Genomic DNA, 22,800 nt, shown 5'->3' on the forward strand with positions numbered 1-22,800 from the left:
GCTCATCTTTAGTAATATCTGTGGTCAGTGTGTACTCTCCTCAGGCTGTCACATAAAACACAGATATTACAAAGTACTTAACTTCAAGTAACTTTATTGGTGTGTGGAACCTTTTAACCTCCTCTTGATGTCCTCTTACTTTATAATAACAATATGAATGCACAATAAAACCCCAAAGCACATTCAGCTGCTCTGCCTGTTGAAGAAAACTCAATGCCTGGATGTATGTGAATGTGTGTATCTGTGTGTATGTGTACCCTATGTTACAGCTATAAATCGCCATGTATTTTCTCAGCAAAGCTGACAGGAGGCAGACAGTGCAGGCGTGGTGACAGCTGAGACGGAGACCAAACCAACGATTGGGCTCTGGGGAGCGGGTTTGTTGTGGAGGACTGGGCTTGACTGAAGGCAGGGCCGGCTGTCACATGTTAATCCAAGGAATACACAGGCGTTTGTGCTCTCTTGCAGTACATAAAATATACACTTAGTTTCATGCGGCATTGCACACGTGGTTTAAACTTACAGACACGTATACAGATACCATTGTCCTCTGTCCCTAAAGTGTGTAATTACCACATTCGCAGGAATGTGTTTTGACATGTGGTCACACCTGTTCCTCACCTGAATCTACTCATAGATCCTACCAGGGGCCCTCGGGATCCTCGGGGGCCTCAGGAGAACCCCAGCACACACGCATGCACGCACACACACACCCAAGCACCACAGGCAGAGTGGAAAACATCACATCATCATCTAAACCGGTTCCCTTTCTCATTTCAGCTGTCCAACCTCCTCCTCTCTGCTATCTCTCTTTCTGTCGTCTCATGTCATCCAGCTCATTCTTCTCTTCTAGCCCCCCCTCCCAGTGCATTTCTCTCCTTCCTGGTTCCCTCATTTCCCTCACACTCTCTGTTTTTCATAAACTTCTGGCTGAGCTCAAGCCAGCGCTCCCAGAGGCGTAGTGTGAAACGCTAGACATTTCTGAGCGACTGCCAAACAGATGCAGGCTCCTCTGGTCTGCCCCTCAACGTGAACATCCTCTCCGTTTAACACCACAGAGCTCATAGGCAACAGGGCGGCCATTGCACTGGCGCTTCAGCCTTTAACAGAGGCAGAGCACACTGACAGGGACACATTTAAATTAATATACTTACTGGTCATTTTGTTCTGGTATGTTTTGGAAATTAGCAGAGCTGCACAGCACAAAACTAATGTGCTGTAATGGCATAGGAAGACTGTCCTCCCCCCAGAATGCCTCTGCAAGCTGTTAGTGAGATACAAGGATGACTTCTGTTTTTTTTTTCAGTTTGGGGGCCACCAGTAAACCATTGCACTGGTTCACTCAATAAAAAGCTAATAGCATTTTTCCATCATCATGGAAATTGATGCCACTTTAGCATCCTCCCTGCTAAGCTAAGTTTATGTTACCAGCTACTTATCTAGTCTCGCTTGTTAGCAAATGCTTTTCCAGGACACAGTTATGTATTTTATTTTAAGGAAAAAAACATTAACCATAACTGTTTCAGGCGTGTACCCAAAAACCCATTCAGGAAACCTGCTGGGTTTAGCATAAGGGAACAAAATGTGGAGAAATGCTAACTTATTTCCATCTTTGGGGACTCACTCCTGCACCACCCTGTTTTGTATTTTGAAGTTAAGTGACCTCTAGTGGCCGTATTAATGGAACTCAATTCAGGTAACCTAGAAAGGAAACTAAGGGATTCTCACAAAGTGTGAGCTGCTGCCCCTGGTGGTCGTTGAGGGTACTGCAGGTTGTCTTCAAGTCATTCTTTTTCTGGTTAAATTATTTCATTTTGAAATAGTAATCAGACTAAATAAAACATGATTGCGTGTTGAGAAAGACTCCACTTTAACCCAAATCCTGATTTTTTTTGTTTTGTTTTGTACACGGATCGATCATGGTGTCAGTGCGATCGCTAAGTTGGGTAAAGGCCTAATTCATTTGGACATTTTCATAGCAGATGTATTAAATGTCTGATCCATGATTACCAGTCACGACGTACTTGTGACATAATCACACTAAATGTCACGGTCGAAAATGTCAGTATTAAGATTACAAAGAGTTAGTTAACCATGAGCTCATTTTTGGAAGAGGATTTTCTTCCTCTCAGTGTGAATACTTAACTTAATTCTGCTCCACGTTTTGGGTTTTTTTTCATTTTTCATCCTTTTTTTCTTAAGCGTGCAATTTCACTGCTTTTTTCCCCTCTCCCTGTCATTATCATCCAGTGCGTGTCAGTTTTTCAAACAAGGTCGGATTTTAAAGTGCAGGCAGAAGCTGAGATAATAAGAGCGAGGTCAGCGATGCTTATTGATGAATATGTTTTTTGAAACTGCTAAGTGGATTTGCATCAGTTTAATCTCACTTTGCAGAGTTGAATCTGCTGAGGGTGGGGAGGATGGTTTTAGAGATTTTCTCTGGGTTAATAAGTTAATAGATGGATTGATAGATGGTAGGAATAAATCTCCAATTATCAGCTTGACCAAACAGAGAGCCTGAGTGGAGCCATAAGCTGCCCAAACTAGGCTAATCCTCTGTGTGTGACATATAGGGACATGCTCTTTGATTCATGTATATTCTGAGAGACGTGAGGCTGCTGCACAATCCTACCTGTAATGTTATTAACAGAGGATATTATAATTCTGCAATATTTCACTCCCAGGCCTGTGACTGCAGCTGGAGCCTGGGACTAGCCTGACTCACTTGTCCCAGCACCCCCCGTCACTGATACTGGTGACTGCATAGTTTATCAGCTAGCATGTCAGACGGGGAGACCGGGGCAGTTGTTTACTCACCTTATCAGCCTGAGAGATAAAGCCAGCTTTGACACAGATAGCAGGCAGCTCGTACACATGGCCACGCACACAAACACTGGAAGGCTCCCTAATGCACGTGTGCACAAGTCTGCAGCAGCGTGCGTGCCCGCACGGAAACAGGCTGCGCAAACACACGGCTGCGCTGGGAGCCACTGACCCTTGGGCCGGGTTCATCTGGGGACACAGACTGACAAATGCGGCTGGACTGTGACTCCCAGACAGCTGGTGGTCAAAGGTTGTCTTTCTATCTGTGCCCTCATTTGGCTGATTGTTTTTTCTCAGGCCTCATCTGCTTCTGTCTGTCTGTTTGTCTCTTCCTCCTCCTTTTTTCTGCTGCCATCAAATAAAAGAGTAAGTCTTCAGCTCATGCTGTAGATGTGGCTGATCCTTCCCCAGAAACACAGATTTTGGACCTTTTCCGGTTTAGTTGGGAAAAATATCTTTTTAAATCTGCTTTCTATTAATTTCTCTTGTTTTGTTTTTTTAATCATTGTAGGCTCTTGTGAATTACTTTATTTATATAGCACCTTTCAAGATATAAAATCACAAAGTTTTTACTTACTTTATAGAAATGTTTAGCCGGTATCGCTGTTCTTTGTGTTTATGTATGTCGACCCCAGATCTGGTTCATTATAGTTTTGGATCTGGTTTCCTTATTTGACAGTTGAATAAGGTTGTTAAAGGAGGAGTAAAGTCACTGGTGCCCACACACACGCACAAACAGAGCAACACACTTCCCCCTTACTCCAGCTAACATATCAGTCCATATGTAGACACACACACACAGACAGTACTACTCACAAATCATGCACAGCTAACGTTAAGCCTCCATCGGCATCACCCAGGGAGGATGTGGACTTTTGCACAGCCATTCATCGCTACCCTAATTCATTAGTCCAAATGAGCATTTATGCAGAGCACACATTATTTTTACAGGCCCGCTTTATGTGTTTGTGTGGAGTTTTACAGCCCTCATAAAACACGTTCTCCAAGCCCCAGATAGATTTGGGAGCATTTATTTGCATAGTTCACCAACCCAAAATAAATCTTTAGTGCGTTCTGGATCAGGCTGAAAACCCATTGGTGTAAATAAAGAGTGAGATGCAAATAGTGTTGTCTTATAAACTGAATCATATTTTGTTGATATTGTATTAAAACATGTGAGGAATTACATCAGCTGAATACTGGCTGCACACTATTTGAGTCACTGTTGGTGTGAAGCCTGACAGGAATGTTAGAACTTGGATGTCTTCAATCGAGAATGTTTTTTTTTTTTTTTTTTTAAGCTTCGTGCTCCTGGATGCACAGCATACCATCACAACCTTGCAGTGCTAGAAGACAGTTAAATATAACTGTTACTGACTTCCAGCAAAACTGTATTGCCTTAGGGCAGAAGCGCTATCTGTAGTTGTTAACATTGTTTATTTACCTTTGCATACATTCATACGTTCCTCTCTGCTCAGAACATGCATCCTGACAGGAGATGAATCAACCTATCAACTTGCATGCCACATTGTGGCATTTTGTTGAAATCCACATTTACTCCAATAGAGCCTGTGGTTACCCCAACACATTTTTCTTTGTAGGTCTGAAGCACTTCACAGAAGCAGAGTTTAGGCTCAATAGTACAAAACAAATCACTCACCTCGAATTTGGCAGTACATATCAATAATGGATATCATGACCAGTCATTTCAATTTAGAGTATTTATGCATACAGTCCAACAAAAGCCACCAAAACTTACTAGTTTTGTCTGTTAACCTGCATTAATGAGCTCCTTTTTCATTTTCATGGGGTTTTTGCAACAAGCTAGCTGACTTGGTTAGCAATCAAATTGAATACATCACCATTAGCATTCATTTGGTAGCGTGATTGCCCATAACAACAATATTATCTCTCATTTTCAGCTTTATTATGGTCTTCATGAGTGCTCGACGTCTTTTGTTTGGCACAGGTTTCCAAATCAGGAAAAAGTGTTTAATGGGGATCATTATGCTCATCTGTAGCTTTTTATTCTTGGACTCTACTAATGTAGTTTTGCATGATTCACAGTTGAAAATAATCCTCAGCTATGTTATAGTGGGTGTGTCAGTTCATTGTCTGTCTGAAACAAGCTGCTACAGTTGCTTTCTTCTGATTGGCTGCCTCTGGTCAGCAAAATATTTTAACAGGTCCGCTCTCTGTGACATCATACAGAGCCAAAGGTAGAAAACTGTCTGAAACCTGAGCTTCTGGCTCAGTTTGTGAGTATTTGTCCGTGTTTAATGTGATCATCCACATTTGTAACAGCAAGACAAGAAACAAGACAAAGTCTAAAAGGTGCCAAACAAAAGAGACTTGAAACTGCACAGGTGGCTGAGCTTGGGTCTACTACTGTAAACCAAACACCCTTCACATTGCACACAGTCATTTGTATCACTATTAATATAAAATATTGATTAGTGTAGCTTTAAGTGTCTTATAATTGCAGTTGATATTGTGATTGGGTGCATATTCCCAAAGCAATTTGCACAAATCGGTTGCCAACTACCAAAATCAATTCTGATAATTGTACATGTGGGAGCCTTTTGGGGACATGGATGACGGTGTGTGCGCCTGGGGATGTCATTTCCCATCTTGCACAGGTTGGTTTGCCTGTTTTCCGGCGTTACGACTTTTCGCCGCATGAATTTGTCCACTGTGGGTCTGCTGCTGAGAATTTGTCACGAGGGGATTTGACGCAGCAGGGGAATGGCGATCAAATGTGAAGTCAAAAGTTCATAAGGTCACACTTTGAGCTTCTACTAACATTCCCCCAATCCAAACACACAGGGGCGACGTTTGAGTGACAGGTCACCGTGATCTCTCAGTGAAGTATCGCTGCGTGCCCAGTCCTTGTCATGGATTTGGGTGTGAAATTTATGAGTTGGGGAGAATAGTTTGTAATATTTGGCTCTTGGCAAAACGATGGCACTGCCTGTGGTGGCTGTGGTGCGCTGTGTGTTTGCTTTTCCTCGTCTCCCCCGTAGTGCCGGGTTTGATCGTGTCTGCTCCCTGGCTGGTGCCCGCCGTACGCTGCTTTCACTCCCCCTCCCCCCCTTCCTCGTACCCTCCTCTGCTCTCCTCTTCTGCTCTGCCAACAAGTCTCTCTTTCTTTCTCATTCCTTCTTTTATTCTCTCTGCTCACGTCTTTCTTGGCGAGGCAAAACGTTCCCACAGCTCTCACAATCCCCCCCAGCCCCCACCCACCCTTCCCCTCCCTTTCTCTCTAACCCACTCCTCTTCTTCTGCTCTTTCATTCACTTTTTTGTCATTTTTTGTGCCCCCTTCTTCCCTCAGACTGCCTCTCTTCCCTCCCTTTTATTTTTGCCTTTTCTCCTTCTATCCCTCCTCCTCTGTTCCTCTCTCTCTCCTCCATTCCCTGGCACGAACTGGCATCACATGATGCCCATTCCCACTTGTGCCCAGACCCAGCCCCACTCACTCACACACACACAAACACCCACATGCATGTGCATATATCACAGGGCGGCTGATGTCTTTCATTCAGCCCTGTGAACCTCAGTTCTGTACATTGTCTGCTTAGTTCTGTTTGTATGAAATTTAATATATACACACATCATCAGTGCAGTTTAAACAATTCGTCCTGTGCAAAAAGCCTGCATGGACATGGCACATTTTTCACTATATGTTTATTGTCCGTGTCATCGCGCTGGCTTCGAGTATTATCAACATGTGATCAGAAACACACAAGAGGAGGAAATGCGGGGAAAAAATAATAGTAGTTGTCAGTTTGTGGGTAGAGATGTACGAACCTAACATGCAGCATGTCCGCTATGAAAAAGACACAGTTGTGCCATATTTTGGAGCCACAGATATTTCATTTGGTGGTCGGAATTTAGACTAAAGTCCAATATGCCAGAGAGCTTTCAGCTCTAAACCTTCACCCTCCTATCTCTCTAAAGCCACGGCAGCCCTGCTGAAATCTTTCCCACTGCTTTCTCTTCCCCTTGCGAGAGGCAGATTTCTTTAGCATGTGTTGCTGCCTTGTGGCCCCCACTGCCAACAAGTGACATCTGCTGGCCAAATGGAGGAATGACACCTCACCATATGCATTTTCAGTTTTGACGTGAACATTTGGATAGGTTCAGAAATTCAGAGACAGAGAGACTAACAGACACAGATTAGAAAACTAGCCTCAAATCACTCGATGATTTTTTTACTCCTGCGTTTACCCCGACAACAAGCAGGGCTTTTTTTGTTTTTGTGGTTTTTTTTCCCCTCTGTGTCGCCTGGTCCTCCCTCCCTGCCCATCTCTCCCTGTACATCACAGCTCATCAGCATAGGCACAGATAAAAGATAAAAGAAACAGGGCAGAGGGAGAGAGGAGGGGGTATCCGTGGGCAGCCAGCCAGCCCCCTCCATCCCTTCTACCCCCTGCCCTCTTCTCTCTCCCATGGTTGATTCCCTTTAGGCCCCTCTCACCCCTTCTCACCCCCCTCTCACCCCCTGGCTCCCCGGCTCTGTGTGGCGTTGGCAAAGAGAGGGCGCAGGCGGCACACAGACGGCCACGCAGATGGGCAACGGGCAAAGCAGGGCTGCCTCCCCACACCTGCTCCTTGCTGGCACAGGGCTCGGCCAGGCGGCCACGCAAGCGCACACACGTACACACAAGCACACACACACTAGTGCGCACACATACAAACACAGATGTGCATCTTACACAGAATTATCTCTCTTAATTTATTGAACTTTCACACGTATAGAGAGAATCGCGGGGAGCACGCACATGCAAACACTCCCACGATGCGATGCACGCACTGCACACGCGTGTTTTAATAAAAGAACGTCGTCTCCCTCCCACACTCTGCTGCTCAGCCTGTCAGTCACAGATGTTTACACGCTTATCTCCAACTGTGCCTCAACACGTGCTCTCCAGAAATCTTTGCACGTATACAATATCATAAACATATATAAGACACAATCTCACACGCAAAAGCCAACAAGTGAGGTATTTATAGTGTCACACCCACACATTCACACTTCAGCACTAGCAGCACTGAAACACATTTCACAATTAATCACATCGCCCCATGCTGCGCTGTCACATGGAGTTACATGCCAAACATTCACAGAGATGCACTATTGTCACTTACACACTGAATGTGGGCACTAAGATTGATTTTATGTAGACTTGGGAAAATGTTTTTAATGTATCAGAAAGATGGGAAGTCGTAAGCCCACTAGCCTGTAAGAGGTATTTTGTGCACTGCCACATTGCCAGAGGAATTGCCAGAGTTCGAAGCTGCTGGTTTAATAGGTAGGGTGTGGATATGGAAGCCAAATAAACTTCCCAGGAAGGCGCCAAAAATAGCTGAAAGGAAAACCCATCCTAAAACAGCAAACCCCTGGTGTTATTCTTTCAATTTCTAGAAACTCTGGCTTGATTTGTAAACAGAAACGTGCTGCTCCATTGACAGTAAATGAGCTATCATTACAGTCGTATAATGCAGGGTAGTTTCACAAGGATGGAGGCGGCTTTTCATTTAAATTTATAAATCATTATAAATCAGTGACTGAACACTTTCAGAATCGTTTTCCTCGATGTGTCAAATGTTGCACTTTTGTGACCTTTTTTTGTTTCTCGTGCTGTAAAGTCTGCCCTATAGCATCAAGGTTTAACATGTTTTCTGTGTGCCAAATACAGCTTTAAAAAAAGACAAGGTAGTAAAAGCACAGAGCTCGAGTGGAAACCTCTGAAGTGCAGAAACCTGCAGTTCTCCTCTGTCCACATGAGGCTGGCTTCCAAAGTAAGTCAGTCCCCACAGACTCCTGTGTTACAATGTCCAACTTCAGGAATCAAGTCAGCATGGTACAGAAAACAGATTTCATGTCTATAGTTAATTTTGACCTCAATAACAACTGTACAGAGGTTGTATAAATCACCACTGTTGACTTAGGCATAAAGTTGTGGGTTCTGTGATTGATTGACAAGCGGCTGCAGATGCAGGCAGCTGTAGCATGCAGCTGTTTTCGAGGTCTCACCTTTGCTAATTGAATTCACTCGAGTGGACCTTGAGACGCCACTTGCATTGTTGCTGTGTTTTGGGGGTTTTTAGTGGAACTATCTCACAAATAATGTGGCCTGCAGTATAGTACAAGAAATTAGTACTCGAGTAAAAACTGGTTTTCCTTTTCCTTTAGTCTGTCACTTAGCATTAATTAGCAGGTGTCTGCACCTGTGTGTTGGAGCTGTAAGGCCTTAGCTGATTCCTTAGCACTCTACCGTCTTGTTTAAATATGGTTGCTTCTGGCTCCAGAACAACAGTCACATTAGCTACATCCACTTTTTTGACTCATAAATGGGCCACTTGTGCATTTTATCACTGCTTACAGGTCACATTCTCCTTAAACAGAAGATGTGGTAAAAGCACAGAGCTCAAGTTTATCTCTTTCATCAAGCAGACAAACACATTTCTTTAGTAACTGGGGCTTAATTGACACAACACTGGAGCACCTTAACCAGAGATCATTCTATATATGTAGAAACTTCCTTCTACGTGTAACATTTTAGAGATAAAGAGTTGAGATTTCACAATAAGAGTCATTAAAAATCCAAAGACTGGATTTGTTCAGGCTGTTCCAGATGTCCTAATAGCTCAGCAGGAAGAACCACAATGTTCTCGCCATCCCCTGTTATTATCTTGTTACACTAAACTGTACACTAATGAAACTAACTCCTATTAATTATCCAGAGCGCTTTTTGGTAAAAGTGGCATCCTCTCACACACTCGCGCCTTTTCTGAACCGAAAGGTGGCCACAGTGAGCTGAGGTCACTCACGGGACAGATGACACTGTACCAGCGCAGCCAGCGTCCAATAAGAAGACCCGTGGCTTAAAAACCAGGCTCAACATGAGCTTTTCTAGTGGAAGATTGAAACACAAGGGGGGTGGGAGCAGCGTCGGGGCGATCAGGAGGCAGTGACTAGTATTCAGAAACTGGAAAACGAATCGGCCTATGAAAACGGAGGGGAGGGGGGGAGATGTGGAGAGGATGAAGGAGGTGGTGGAGGAGGAGAGGAAGAAAAAAAAGGAGGTTGAAATGAAGTCCAATAAAAGAGCCGAGTGAACATCTGTGTGGGATAGCCGTGGGGATTAGGAGGGTTTGGAACATTTTAAGCGCATTAAAGATTAAAAAAAAAGGTCAGAATGTTTAGCAACACACCGATAAACCTCTTAAGCGAAACCCAATTGGGGAGGCTGTTCGGTTTCTTTATCCAGAGGCTGGTGGATGAGGAGTGCGGGTGGAGAGAGGGGTTGAGGCTGCGCAGCTACGCTTGTATATGTATATGTCAGTCAGTGCAGTTGTGCTTTCTGCTTTACTTCAATCTTCCATTTGCAGGACGCCGTACCTATGTACAGCCTCCATTGTATTTAGTGTTTCTTTGTGTATATCTGTGTTATATCCGTTGCAGTCCAGTCAAGGCCTCGCTGAGAGCAGATCCTTTGCTGAACTCTGGAGGGAATGACGGGGTTTGTATGTACCAGCAGGCAAACAGAAAGAGGGAGACATCCAGAAAAAAAGGAGGCAGAGGAAGCTGAGGTGGAGCAAGGGGGGTTACAGTATGAGAGTGAAAGGGAGAGGCAGCGGCGAGACGGAGATCAAGGAGGGAGAAAACAGTGGTAGACTTGTCCACAGACTTCTCCAGTAGTCAGAGGAAGAGGCCCCTATCATTTGACTGTGAACTGAACCATGTCAGGGGAACTATCCTTAAATGACACACAGAGGGTGGAGACACAGAGAGGAAGTCAAAGGATCACAGGCTGCAGCTACGTCCACAGATTTGAGACTGTGGATTAGAATTTCTCACTTTTACCTCAAAATTCGTTCCAGCTTCATTTAAATGAAGCAGTTTAAAGATTTAAATCTGCATTTTTAAGGTATTTAAAGGGGAAGGGAAGCAGTGTAGCACTGGGGACTTTCAAGGCTGGAGCTCCACCTCCTCAATTTTCCACAATGCAGCTTCATAGCATGGCTTTGTTAAACCCTCTTTGCGCACCTGTACTCGTGCTTTTTTGTTTTTCTAAAAAGAAAAACACTTTAATTGCATTTGCGACAAATTATTGTCAGTTTAACGTGAACGTGTGAGGGCAGACATGCTTTGTTAGTTATGATTGCTAACCTAACGGCTTTTTATGATCAGTCTCTGCTAAAGAAGAGTCGCATGTAGAATTCAGTTATTCTAGGTACATCTGTAGCTGTGTTTTTGTGTTAATCTGGTCATTTTTTTCTACAGATTTGGTATTTTAGTGCAGGCAGACACACAGACAGCTGAGTGAAGGCCCCGAAAAGCATCTGATTCTCATAAATAGATAAACAGGATGATAATACTGACTATTAGAATAACTTGCTTATGGAAATATTTGCAATCGCCTTCGAGTTTAACATCCAAAGGACGTTATATTTTATCTCTAGTGCTGGACTGGTGATGGTAGTTTTATAGTCTCTCATCAGTCTGCAAAATCCCCCTCACTTAGTGCACATTAGATTACAGAGGGCCTGTTTGCTCACGTGTGCTTGTGATGCACAAACAAACACTCTAAGCCGTTCTGTAAATTAGCAAAAAGTGTGCAGCGTGCGCTCGTATATGAATATGCACGTCGTAAATGAGTCCATTAGCGCTGGCAGTGGCTGCCTGTGCACTAAGAGCGGGGGCATGTGTATGTGATTTTACATTCAAGTGTCACTTAATGATTCGAGCTTGTGTAATTGTGTATTTGTGCGTGTTGTCGTTTTGTTTTTACGTGTATGATGAATGGAGCAATTGTGCAAGTGTGATTTCTGAGTGTGTGTACATTAGCCTGGGTGTGAGTTAGTAGTCTGCGTCTGCATCTGCAGTGTGATAAATGTATAGCCAGTGTTAACTTTTACATAGACTCTCCTGGAGTACATTAGCAATAATTCTACTATATATTGAGCAGGAAACAAAGTGAAATGTGTGTGTGCATGTTTGTGATTAGAGCGATAGCATGGTGTATTAGATGGCCTGTGTGTGTGTATTATCTCTAGCGGGGTGTGTGCAGGGGGCCTTGGGGCGACTGTGCGCAGGAGATAAGGGTGATTCATCTGTGTTTGAACATTGTGTTTTTGTGTGTGTATGAGCATGTTTGTGCTTTGGAGGCATGTGCATCCATGTTTGGAGTGTGCACATCCAAGCACTTGAACCAACACGTTAATAAAAGCGGTCACATGTGCTCCAGTCAGAGTCCTCTGCGTGTCATAGGCATAGGTGTGGGCGCACACGAATGTTGCAGTGGGGATGGGAGGCCTGCTGGCAGTGATTTCTCCCTGCACGGTGGTCCTATATGATAGGATAATAATACACAACTGGTATTGTTTACCAGGAGCGTAGAGTATCTTCTTTCTTTAAGGGCATCACACCCCCGCCTTATTTGACTCCTTTGGGCACCTATTGTGCACCCACACAATGTATGTAAATATAGATGAATGCTTGTCACCGTGCCACAGATTACACCCATGGAAAAGCGTCCATACACATGCACATGTAGGAATGAAAGCACATAAAACATACAAGCACATACATATCGTGAAGTGCGTTCATGCATTAAATTAATATCAGACAAACACATTTTTGCTTTATTGAACTAAGCAGAGCATGGGAATGACACATAATTATGCAAATACACAAATGGGAAATTAGGCAAGAATAAAATTGAACAAAAATTTAGTGAAACATGAACATTTTTTTCCAGAATGTCTTACAGAGTGGGATTATTTTTTATAGCTGCTTTACACAAAAATCAAGAATGCCACTAAATTAAAAAAAAACCTGGTATAAAATATATATGTATACATTATTTTTAGATGTTTAATTTTTTTAGTGGGGAAAACAGATTTTCCACATTCTATTTCCCGCATTATGTAACTGGAGGCTGAAATGCTGCTAAAATCCTCTGGCTGACTAAAAAATTACACTTTTAAAAAATTTGTTTTGGCTATATCTACTTAGCTCTTAGATAATATTAGTCATGTGCTAAAAAGCTGCTGTAGTTAGCCAATGCACAAATGTATGTTATCCAAATCTTCCTGAATGATCCACATTTCAATGTAACACTGACTTTAGCTTTTGTAGTAGCCCAAAACTCATATTTGTTTTATTAGTGACAGCGCGAATGCTACATATGCAAAGTCAGTGTTTTCCTGTAGTTCATCTTGCTCATAACACTCACATCTCCTAAAGTTCTAATTATTTCTGGTTCAGAAGTTTATTTAAGACTAAAGACATTTTTTTTTGTCTTACCAATACTTTGTTTACTGTGGTCCAAAACAGTTAATGACTTAGCAAAGTCGTAGCTTTCAAGCAAACTCTAGTAGGGCAAAAATGCATTACAATAAACCACCTGAGGACGTCCGGTCTGCTTAGTTATGAGAAGATGCACTCTGTACTGTACCCTGGTTCTTCCATATTTCACATATTGTGTGGAAGTGTGGGGAAACACATATAAAAATACAACTAATCCATTAGTTACAGTACAGAAACGAGCACTGCGTATTATTCACAAGGCTGGTTATCTAGATCATACTCACAAACTCTTTCTTCAGGCAAAGTTACTTAAATTCCAGGATCTGGTTAATTACAATACAACCATAATCTTATACAAAGCTTTTAATAAACTACTACCTGCAAATTTACAAACTATATTTGAAATTCGAGAAAGAGGTTATAATGTGAGAGGCTTCGGAAAATTCAAATGACCCAGAATTCGAACAACCCGTAAAGGTTTTTGTGTGTCTGTATGTGGTGTGAAAATCTGGAACAGTCTGAGTTTACAACTGAAACAATGCAAAAATATTCATAGATTTAAATTCCTCTACAAGCAGTTGGTCTGGTCACAGTATACTCAATAAATGGTGTTAGTGTGCTCTGTAATGTCTTTTCTCTTACCATTGCTGGTATATATTCAAAAAAAAAAAAAAGTGTGCGTGTATGTATGTACATATATGTCCATGTGTGTGTAGATATATATGTATGTATGTATATGTATGATGCTTTGCAACAATGGGCGTAGCTGTGGGAAGCTTATTGTTTTTGTTGATGAGTGAGTATAGGGGTGGGATTTAATAAGTTTTCTTCGTCCCACTCCTTTTCAGGTAATTTTTGTTTGTTTGTTTTTTTGTTTTGTGCACTTTATGTTCAACATATGTATGTTGTCGTGCCTGAAATGAACAAATAAATGAATGAATGAATGAATGAAAGAGCAACAAAAAGTAAATAAAGGTCGAAGATACTGGACTGGTGGGTGACATGGAGAATTTACTCCTAACAGTCATATTTATCTGGAGGTTATATTTCAGGAAAAACAGATCCTACGGATAGGCACTCTACATATCTGTGATTATTATGTCAGAGAATGCAAAGCATACCTGACTATGGGATGGCATTTAGCTCAAACTTGCAGCGCACAGCTGGTAGTTGGGTCAGATTAATATTTGATTATTAAAAGCTCTGAGGTTTGCTCCTCCTCCAAAGGGCGTTTGTTTTGGTCCGCATCAGAGTACGATTACCACGTTCATGTTAGCAGAAACAACTTGCACCAAGGGAGAAAACAAACCAGGGCTAAACAGTAAAGTTGTGAAAACATCCTTGGTTATGGGTTCCTTAGTCAGCAATTATTTTTCTCTCCGATGTGGGCATGTGGTCTTAAAGGAGTCTTAAAGAGTCTTTCAAAAAACATTTTTCTTAATTTTTCAACTATCAGCCTTGAATACAATTCATTTTATTATAATTCGTTTTATTTATGTAGCGCCAATTCACAAAAACAGTCAGTTCAAGGTGCTTAACATTGTAAAGATCCTACAGTATTAGAAAGAAACCCTAATAATCACCTGACTCCCAATGAGCAAGCACTTGGTGACAGTGGGAAGGAAAAACTCCCTTTTAACAGGAAGAAACCTCCTGGTGCAAATGAAGCACAGTGATAGGATAACCTTGGTTAATTTGCTAACTGTTATTAAACATTGCATAAATTTTAAGGATAGAAAACCACTATTCATTTGTTGGAAACCCTCAAAAGTTTGAGAACTTGTACTGTAGTTGTAATCATATGTCCCTGTGCGATTTAATAAGAGAAACGGAAAAGTTCTCAAAGCCGAGCCTGGAGAGTTAACGCCTTAAACAGAAGAACTACTGATACAGTAAAACAGTCAGGCTTGTGACAGAGTAGCTGTGCGGCCACCGGTCTGCTTTGTGCCAAGAGATACTTAAACAAAACAACACATTGAGCGCATGCCAGTAAGCTATATTATTATCTTCATTCGAACTAATTGCCAGGCCAAACAGCGACACATATGCACACACAGGCTTCAACAACCACTCATCATTAGGGACTGTGGTGTGCCATCCACGTTGTCATGACAACAAGGCACTGAATTTTGGCTTGGAAGCTGTCACATAGGGTAAGAGAGATTTTTCCGAGGCACGCAGGTTTAAGAGGTTTTGACTGTTTCTGCTTGACGATGGGGTTTGTCGGGATGAGCGCTGCAGCGATAAGAAAGGCTTCATCCAAACGTCGCCTTGTTTACCTTGAAGGATTCTTTTGTATTGCCCTTTGCACACTTCCTTTCGCTTTACGAGTGCGTCTGATATTTGTGATCAGCTGTCATTTCCACCGAACTCTGTAACGGCCTATTAGCGTAGGTGACATGATACTCACAGGATTGTAAACAAGCGTCCCTCACTCCATTAGCATTGCACGTCCTCAGTAGGTCTTTTTATCTTTAAGACCACTGGGTCTGTGTTTGAGAGTGAGTGTGCTTTGCAAGCATGTGTGTCTATTTCTGTGTGTGTGTGTGTGTGTGTGTGTGTGTGTGTGTGTGTGTGTGTGTGTGGGTGTGCCGTCAGCTAGCAGGAATGCATGGGTACCGCCAAAGCTAAGATGGCTGCCAAGCGCTAAGATGGCTGCCAGGATTCCACAGAGCGACAGCGTGCAAGAGAGAAAGAGAGAATCAGAGACAAAACCAATGTGAGAGGAACTGAGGGAGAAAGACCTGAAGATGGACTCTTGAGTTGTGCAGAATGAAGGACGAGTGTTGTGAGAAGGAAAAAAAGAAACTCTTTGCTTGTGTTTTCCCTCTTCCCAGAGTGATGAGGTGATTTTGGGTTTCTTTTTGTTTTCCTGGTTTTGGCAAGCGATGGACAGGGTGAATAGTGCAGCAGTTTGCTGGCACGTAACGCACTACTGCCACCCAAGATTAGGACACTGATTTGGGTTTAGAAGATGTTGAGATTGGGGGGCCTAGTAGTGGCTGCAAGGGGGCCACGTTTTGGATTGTGAGTCTTGGCCCAAGACGCCCTTAAAGGCTAAGTGCTTTGGAGTAATTGGCCTGAATGGTATATATGATACAACCATAAAACTCCACAAGGGTGCATTACACATCTGAAGAAGAATGGCAGCCAGCGAGCCAAAGAAAACTAGCTGAAGCAGGCAACTCTCTGACTGCCTTTGTGTCCCTATAGATGGACGCACATGCAGGAGATGCAATCCAAACAATGCCTGCAACACAGAAGTGTACATTTTACTAGTCAGCGTGGGGTGTTGAGGTTCCGTGAGACATCTGTCACTTTACTTAACTTTTACGGTGAACAGATTTTACCTAGTGTTTAGTTGTGTGTGCACACGTAAACATTCAAGCGCCAAAAAGTTAGGTACACAAAGAGAGAAAAGTCTTTTTTAAGGTGAACACAAACAGGTGATACAACTCCAAATTATGCATTTGTAAAAGTTCTTGGGACCATTAGCATTCTGCCTAACCTGAGTAGTGAGTTCGAGTAATTCCAAGAAACAAAGATACAAAAAAAGTTATGTTGAGTTGTACACACAATACCCAGAATATAGGAATGCACACATTCAAAGCCTCAACTTAGAAGCCAGCATTGAGGAAGCAGAGGTTTGTTTTCTTTAGGACCACTTTAGCCAGTTTACACTGTATTCAGATTCTATATTGTAGAAGTTCTTTCAAAAATGGCAAAGACGGTGGATCATTATCCAAAAATTACATGTACCACTGAGTTAATTGTTGGCATTAAAAAATGTTTTGGGGGATTTGTAGCACTTTACCAAACATACACTAAGGCCCTAAGTAAGATAATGACTAGATAAGAATCTATTAAAGGTGCTCTGAGCCTCGACCCGAGTGGAAATATGTGCTTTTCTTTAATCTCAACTCCACGTCTGTCTGTTGTCAGTGGAAAGAGCGAAAGAAGGCGCCATTTCCCATCTAGTTTCTCAAGAGATTCCTCTGTTCTTAACCTGCCCCCTCACCTTGGTTAGTGTCCAGGCATCTGTCCACCTGACTCACCATCTTTCTTTCTTTTTTCTCTCTCTCTTCAGAACAATCAGGACAATCAGACAACTCAAACCAGCAAGGAGACACAGATGTAAAGCCCCCACCAAATGGTAAGTTTACAAGTGCAGCCTTCCATTAATCTCACTCTATATGTGTCCTCATACGCATGCATGCATTTAAAAAAACATACCTGTGCCTACACACAGTCACACTTATACAGTAATGCATGCACGTGTATGTGCATTACCCCTACATGCAGGCCTCTGTGCCTGTGCAAGTGTGTCCCAGCAGAGTTGGATCTAAGTTTATTATGGTAAGGAGAGCTGATGGTACTGTAGCGTGGGGGCTGTGCTGGGTTTGTGGCAGGCCACTCATAAATCACACTGACGTTATTGGAAGATGGGAACCACATGGCCGCTGCCGAGCTGAGCGCTGACCTCATGCGCTCTCCCCGCTGTGGTTAACCCCGGGCAGGGATGGAGTGAAGGAGCGAGAGATGGAGAATGGGAAAATAAGGGGGGCTGAAAAGAACTGAATGAAAGAATGAGAGGCGAAGGGAGAAGGCGTGGGGGGAGTGATGGACAGACGGAGGGAAGGGTGAAAAGGAGGGGGGAGAGAAGGGTGTGGATTTAAAATTGATTCGGCCCCGGAGCCATAAAGCGATCCGCTTTACACACAGCGTTTAGGCCTAAATATTACCGACATGGACAATATAGAGTGTCGCATACTTAAACTTTACTTGGGGAACAAAAGTTCAGAATGCAGCACTTTTAATTTATTTGTACCATTTTTACCTGTGACGGTGTTTGAATTGTTGTCAGAGGGCTTTCGTGTGTAGACATTTCGCTTGCTACCTCGCTGTTTACATTCAGTTTAAATAAAATAAGTAGTAGATTCACAGATCAGGTGAGTTCAATAAGTACCTGCATTGCAAGCCTTTTTAAAGAAATTTATATAGCTACTTTTGTGAAAACAAGGGTCAGATTCTTACCTGTTGTCAGCTGATACCAGAACATTATCAGTCATCGGGTTTCTAGACACTTGACAAATATCAGTGCAGTTTATTATATTAGCTGCATATTCATCTGCACATGTTCTGCTGTCTGGCTAGTTGATGGCTTAACGTGATTTTGTTTGGCTATGGGCAGGCATCATACAGTATTTTGTTTCTTTTGTTTGTTTTTCTCTTTTTAGGCCTTTGAGCTCAAAATCAAGACAATGTAGAGAGTTGTAGTAAGGCTAAAATCTTAGATTTCAGATTTAGGCAAAGGTTCAGCATATTGGTCAATCGTCAGGCAACAAGCAGTGAGGGTTTGTTGTAGCTCATTTGAAATCGAGTATTTTTCAAACGTATTATTTTCAATAAAAGTGACACGGTGCTGGAAACTTTAACACAGTTGAAAAAGAAAACAGACAAGCAGTCAGATGATCATAAAGTTGAAACTAAGAACTGTTAAGAAAATATTCCACTGACAAAAACCATCACAGGTTACAGCACAGTGTAGTCGAACTGAGAAAATGAAGACTGTAGTTGTGAAACTTTACCACAAGTTATAATCAAGGTTTTGGTTACAGTCTCAGCAGACTGAAAGGACAGATGTGCGAGGACATGTGTATATATCAATGTTCCAGTACCTCTTATTAAACATATGCACTTTATTATGCACGCGCATGATATATACATGAAGATCACAATGCGCAGCGCATCATCCATTACATAGCTGTCTGTGCGGAGATTACACCCGCTTGTTGGATCTGATTGGTTGTGTATGTTGGACTGTCAACAGTCAAGAAATTGAACATGTCCAAACCAAAGGCCTGTTGTACCTTATAGAAAACACATGGGCCCACTGGATGACACCAGCAGTGTGTCAGGCCTTTCCACACATGTTTTTCAGCCCCTCCTGCCCCTTTCTGTGTGTGTGTGTGTGCGTGTGTGTGTGTGAGTGTGTGTGTGCGTGCATTCAGAGTGTAAGTCACAAATGTCTCTTTCTCCCTTTAACCAGGCAACTTGAGTTTCCAGGACTGCTTTGTTACTTCAGGGGTGTGGAACGTAGCCGAGCTGGTCCGTGTGTCGCAGAGTGAGTCAACCACTGTCACCTGTCATTCTTAATATATAGTTACTTATACAAGTGTTATTATAGGTATATTACTATATAACCTATTATAACTAGTAGTTTTTAGTAGTTGGTAGTAGCTGGATTAATTTGCATAATTATATTATATTATATCACTAGTACATTAACCTCCTAAGATCCGAACTCTTTCATGGCATGCATTTTTAATTTCTCTTTGCTATTTGGCTTCATAGTGTTCGATAGAACACTCTAAAGTCACAATGATGTGCAAAACTCTTTATTTGGTGTCTGAACACGGCAGCATTTTTCCTGAGTACAAAAACAAAAGTAGAAACAACTAATTTTGAAAGAGCAAAATTTAGTATTGTGGTCTAGACCAGCCGTCCCCAGCCCCTGGGCCACGGTCCGAGTCGTTTGGTGCCGGGCCCCGAGAGTTGAGGCTCGAGTGTGAAATTTATGGTCTTCAGGGTTTTTATTGGTTTTTATTGTTATTTTGTTATCATTTTTATTTCCCTGTGTCTTTTCCTGTGTGTTATGAATAAATCTTTTTTTGTGTGTGGTAGCCCTACTGGTTTTATTTTGTTGTATTTATCTGCGACACCTTAAAGGCCGGTCCTTGAAAATATTGTCGGACATAAACTGGTCCGTGGTTGGGGAAAGGTTGGGGACCGCTGGTCTAGACAACCCAAAATGTGATGTTCCCATATGTTGACACCAGGTCTTATGAGGTTAATCCATAGGTTGAATAGAAGTTTACCAAAGTAAGAGTTTGTCCTGTAAACATAATCGTGTCAGTCTCCAAAGATGGACTACTAAGGCTATAAAGACTTTTAAATTAGTACATTTGTGTTGCTACTGAAACGTCAGTGAGTCATCAGAGTTATCAGGAATCATCTTCTGTGAAGCATAAACAAAGAACTATTTCTGCAGCCGACTGATCACACACACTTACGGGTTTTAATTCTGTTTTTTTTTCACGATGTGTCTCTTTTTCTCTCTTTTTCTCTGTGTGCATCCCCTCAGCCCCTGTGGCTACAGCGACAGGCCCCAACTTCTCTCTGGCTGACCTGGACAGCCCTGGCTATTACAACATCAACCAGGTGACCCTGGGACGGCGCTCGATCACCTCCACCCCCTCCACCAGGTACACACAAAGCACTTGAAACGCTCCTTCTAAATCTAATTCTGCTACTTGCTATTCTTCATTTTCCAACCTCTTTACTGTATTTCCTAATGCTTAGCCTGCTCTGCTTTTTGATCGTGATCTTTCTCTCTCCTTCCTCATCACTAACCTTCCTCGTTCCCACTCATATTTCCCACCGATCTGTCTGTCACCCGTTCTCTGTTTGTGTCTTTTGTGTCCGTTTTCCCCTCCTCTGTCGTCCTCTCCCGCTCATCTTACGCTGCAGGACTGAAATGGAGCTTTATGCAAGTCTCCCACGGAGGTAGTTACACTCATTACAGAATATCTCCCTTGATACTAATGTAACACAGACCCCTGCATCACACAAAAGCCACACACGCATGCTGTCCCACATATACGCACATGCTGTACATTCACAGCCCCCCTTATTTTATTGGTCACAGATGTATGCGTTTATAGGAATGTGCAAACACACACAAAAATAGGCTCCAACATCACCAGGCACACTTTCTGCTCGCAGTTTCTAGCGGGAGGCTGCTTTGAGCCGGTGTGGACACAGCATGTTGCTAAAATTCTGGCCTCATGTTTGTTTGTCTCCAATTATGTTGCTTTGTCCCTTAAGACTATAACATAATATGAAAACAAAATGTAGATAACTGAAGAGAAAATGTGACATTGTTTCATTTTCCTTGATTTATGATGATATGACACTTATCAGTGTCCCCTTTACTAATTAGTTGTGCCTATTTATTTTAGTGGGAAATCCTGGCCTGCTTCTTTTTTTAACAAATAAATCAGATTACTCTCATAATAAATCCCTCTTACTAATTTCTCTTTCTCCTTCCTCTCTCAGCTCCAACAAGCGCAAGTCCATTGACGACAGTGAGATGGAGAGCCCAGTGGATGATGTCTTCTACTCGGGCCGTTCCCCAGCGGCTGGCAGCAGCTCTCAGTCCAGCGGTTGGCCTAATGATGTGGATGCAGGTAGTCCCGCTGCAACTGCTGCATCAGATTTTGCACGCAATCCAGAAACTGTGCTGAGGTCCACATCAATTCAGAGGCGAACTTTAAACACTGGCTTCACGTTGAATTGTAAAGCCTTTCAAGTAGTTTTTTCTTACGTTAAAAAAACAATTTGACATTTGGGGAAATACATTTAGCTTCTGTAGTTTGATACCATTGTAATGTCTGCAAAGTAAACAAGAAGCAAACACCAGCTGGTTAGCTTAGCTTAGCATAAACTTTAAACTTTAAACAGAGGGAAACAAGCAGCCTGGTTTCAGCAAAAGCTCCTGTACAAAATATAATGTGTAATAAAAACAAGTGGGGCGCTTTTTTGCTAGCTGAGGTCATTTCCTGGAGTCGCCATTTTACTTTGTGTTTTCTGTAAAGATCAGTCGGGTAGATAGAATATGTTACTTTAAGAATGAGGAACCTTTTATGCTCATTTCAGGCTCCATATTTCTTGTTCTTGGACTCCACTGGAGTAGCTTTGCAAAATTCACTGGTCAAAATTAGCATTATTATCTGATGTTATCTAGGCCTTGGTGCAGCGCCCAGTTCATTCACATTATGAGGCAAGCCAGCTTTCTCCTGATTTATAAACAGAAGGTTTGAACGCTGACTTCATTATTTGAGACAGCCATGTTTAATATGATCATCTCCTCCTGTAACAGTATATATATGACAAAAGATAAGAAAATTCATACTGGGTCCCCTTTAAACAAAGCCCAAACTAGCCGCTCCACTTCCTGCTGTGCTTTGCTCATATTTACTGTACAGCTATTAGAATGGTAACACTCTAAATAACTCTCAGCAACAAGGCAAAAAGATGTATTTCCCACAAATATTACATTCCTGACTTGACATGGACCAGAAGCTAAAGCTAATTATGTTTCACCATCATACCCGCTTGCATCAATTTTGACTCTTCAATACTCGCCCCCCCCTCATCATCCCCACTTGCACCATCTTTCATTTTCAACTTCTAATCCTCTTATATGCCATACCTAAATGGACCCCCCACCAAAGCATCCTTTCTCACATGCAGCAGGGACTTAAAGAGCCAGTAAAAAACACATTTTCTCACTTACTCTAAGCAGTTTGTAGAGAGTCTGCAGAAATTTCAAGGTTTCTTATTTCCATCGCTGAAAATTCTGCCATCATCTAATGCTTAATGCATTTGAAAATTGTGTTTGGAAATGGGAAAAATGTCTTTCCAGTACCAGTTCTTCAAAACAAATAAGGTTTATGTACATCACACCACTGCTGTGATGGGATACAGAAAGAAAGCTGATCCTGAAGCTTTTCGATGAAAGAAAGAAAAAAACTTTCATTGTTCTGGCTGAGCTGCCCCTTTAATCAGACCACAAACTGAGGATAGCCTACTGTC

General features: G+C 42.4%; 1 protein-coding gene across 9 annotated transcripts in view; it reads left to right on the forward strand.

Moving 5' to 3' along the window:
• Nucleotides 1-22,800, forward strand: part of nfixb (nuclear factor I/Xb) — a 143,018-nt gene that overhangs the window by 94,557 nt on the left and 25,661 nt on the right. For all 9 annotated transcript variants that reach the window (XM_039611003.1, XM_039611006.1, XM_039611004.1 and 6 more), the window contains 4 exons: nt 17,231-17,296; nt 19,193-19,267; nt 20,288-20,408; nt 21,262-21,392. In XM_039611003.1, coding sequence (XP_039466937.1) covers nt 17,231-17,296; nt 19,193-19,267; nt 20,288-20,408; nt 21,262-21,392 — 393 coding nt within the window. The remainder of the gene's footprint in view (nt 1-17,230; nt 17,297-19,192; nt 19,268-20,287; nt 20,409-21,261; nt 21,393-22,800) is intronic.

The sequence above is a fragment of the Oreochromis aureus genome, linkage group 4, assembly GCF_013358895.1.
Source record: "Oreochromis aureus strain Israel breed Guangdong linkage group 4, ZZ_aureus, whole genome shotgun sequence".
Lineage (NCBI taxonomy): Eukaryota > Metazoa > Chordata > Actinopteri > Cichliformes > Cichlidae > Oreochromis > Oreochromis aureus.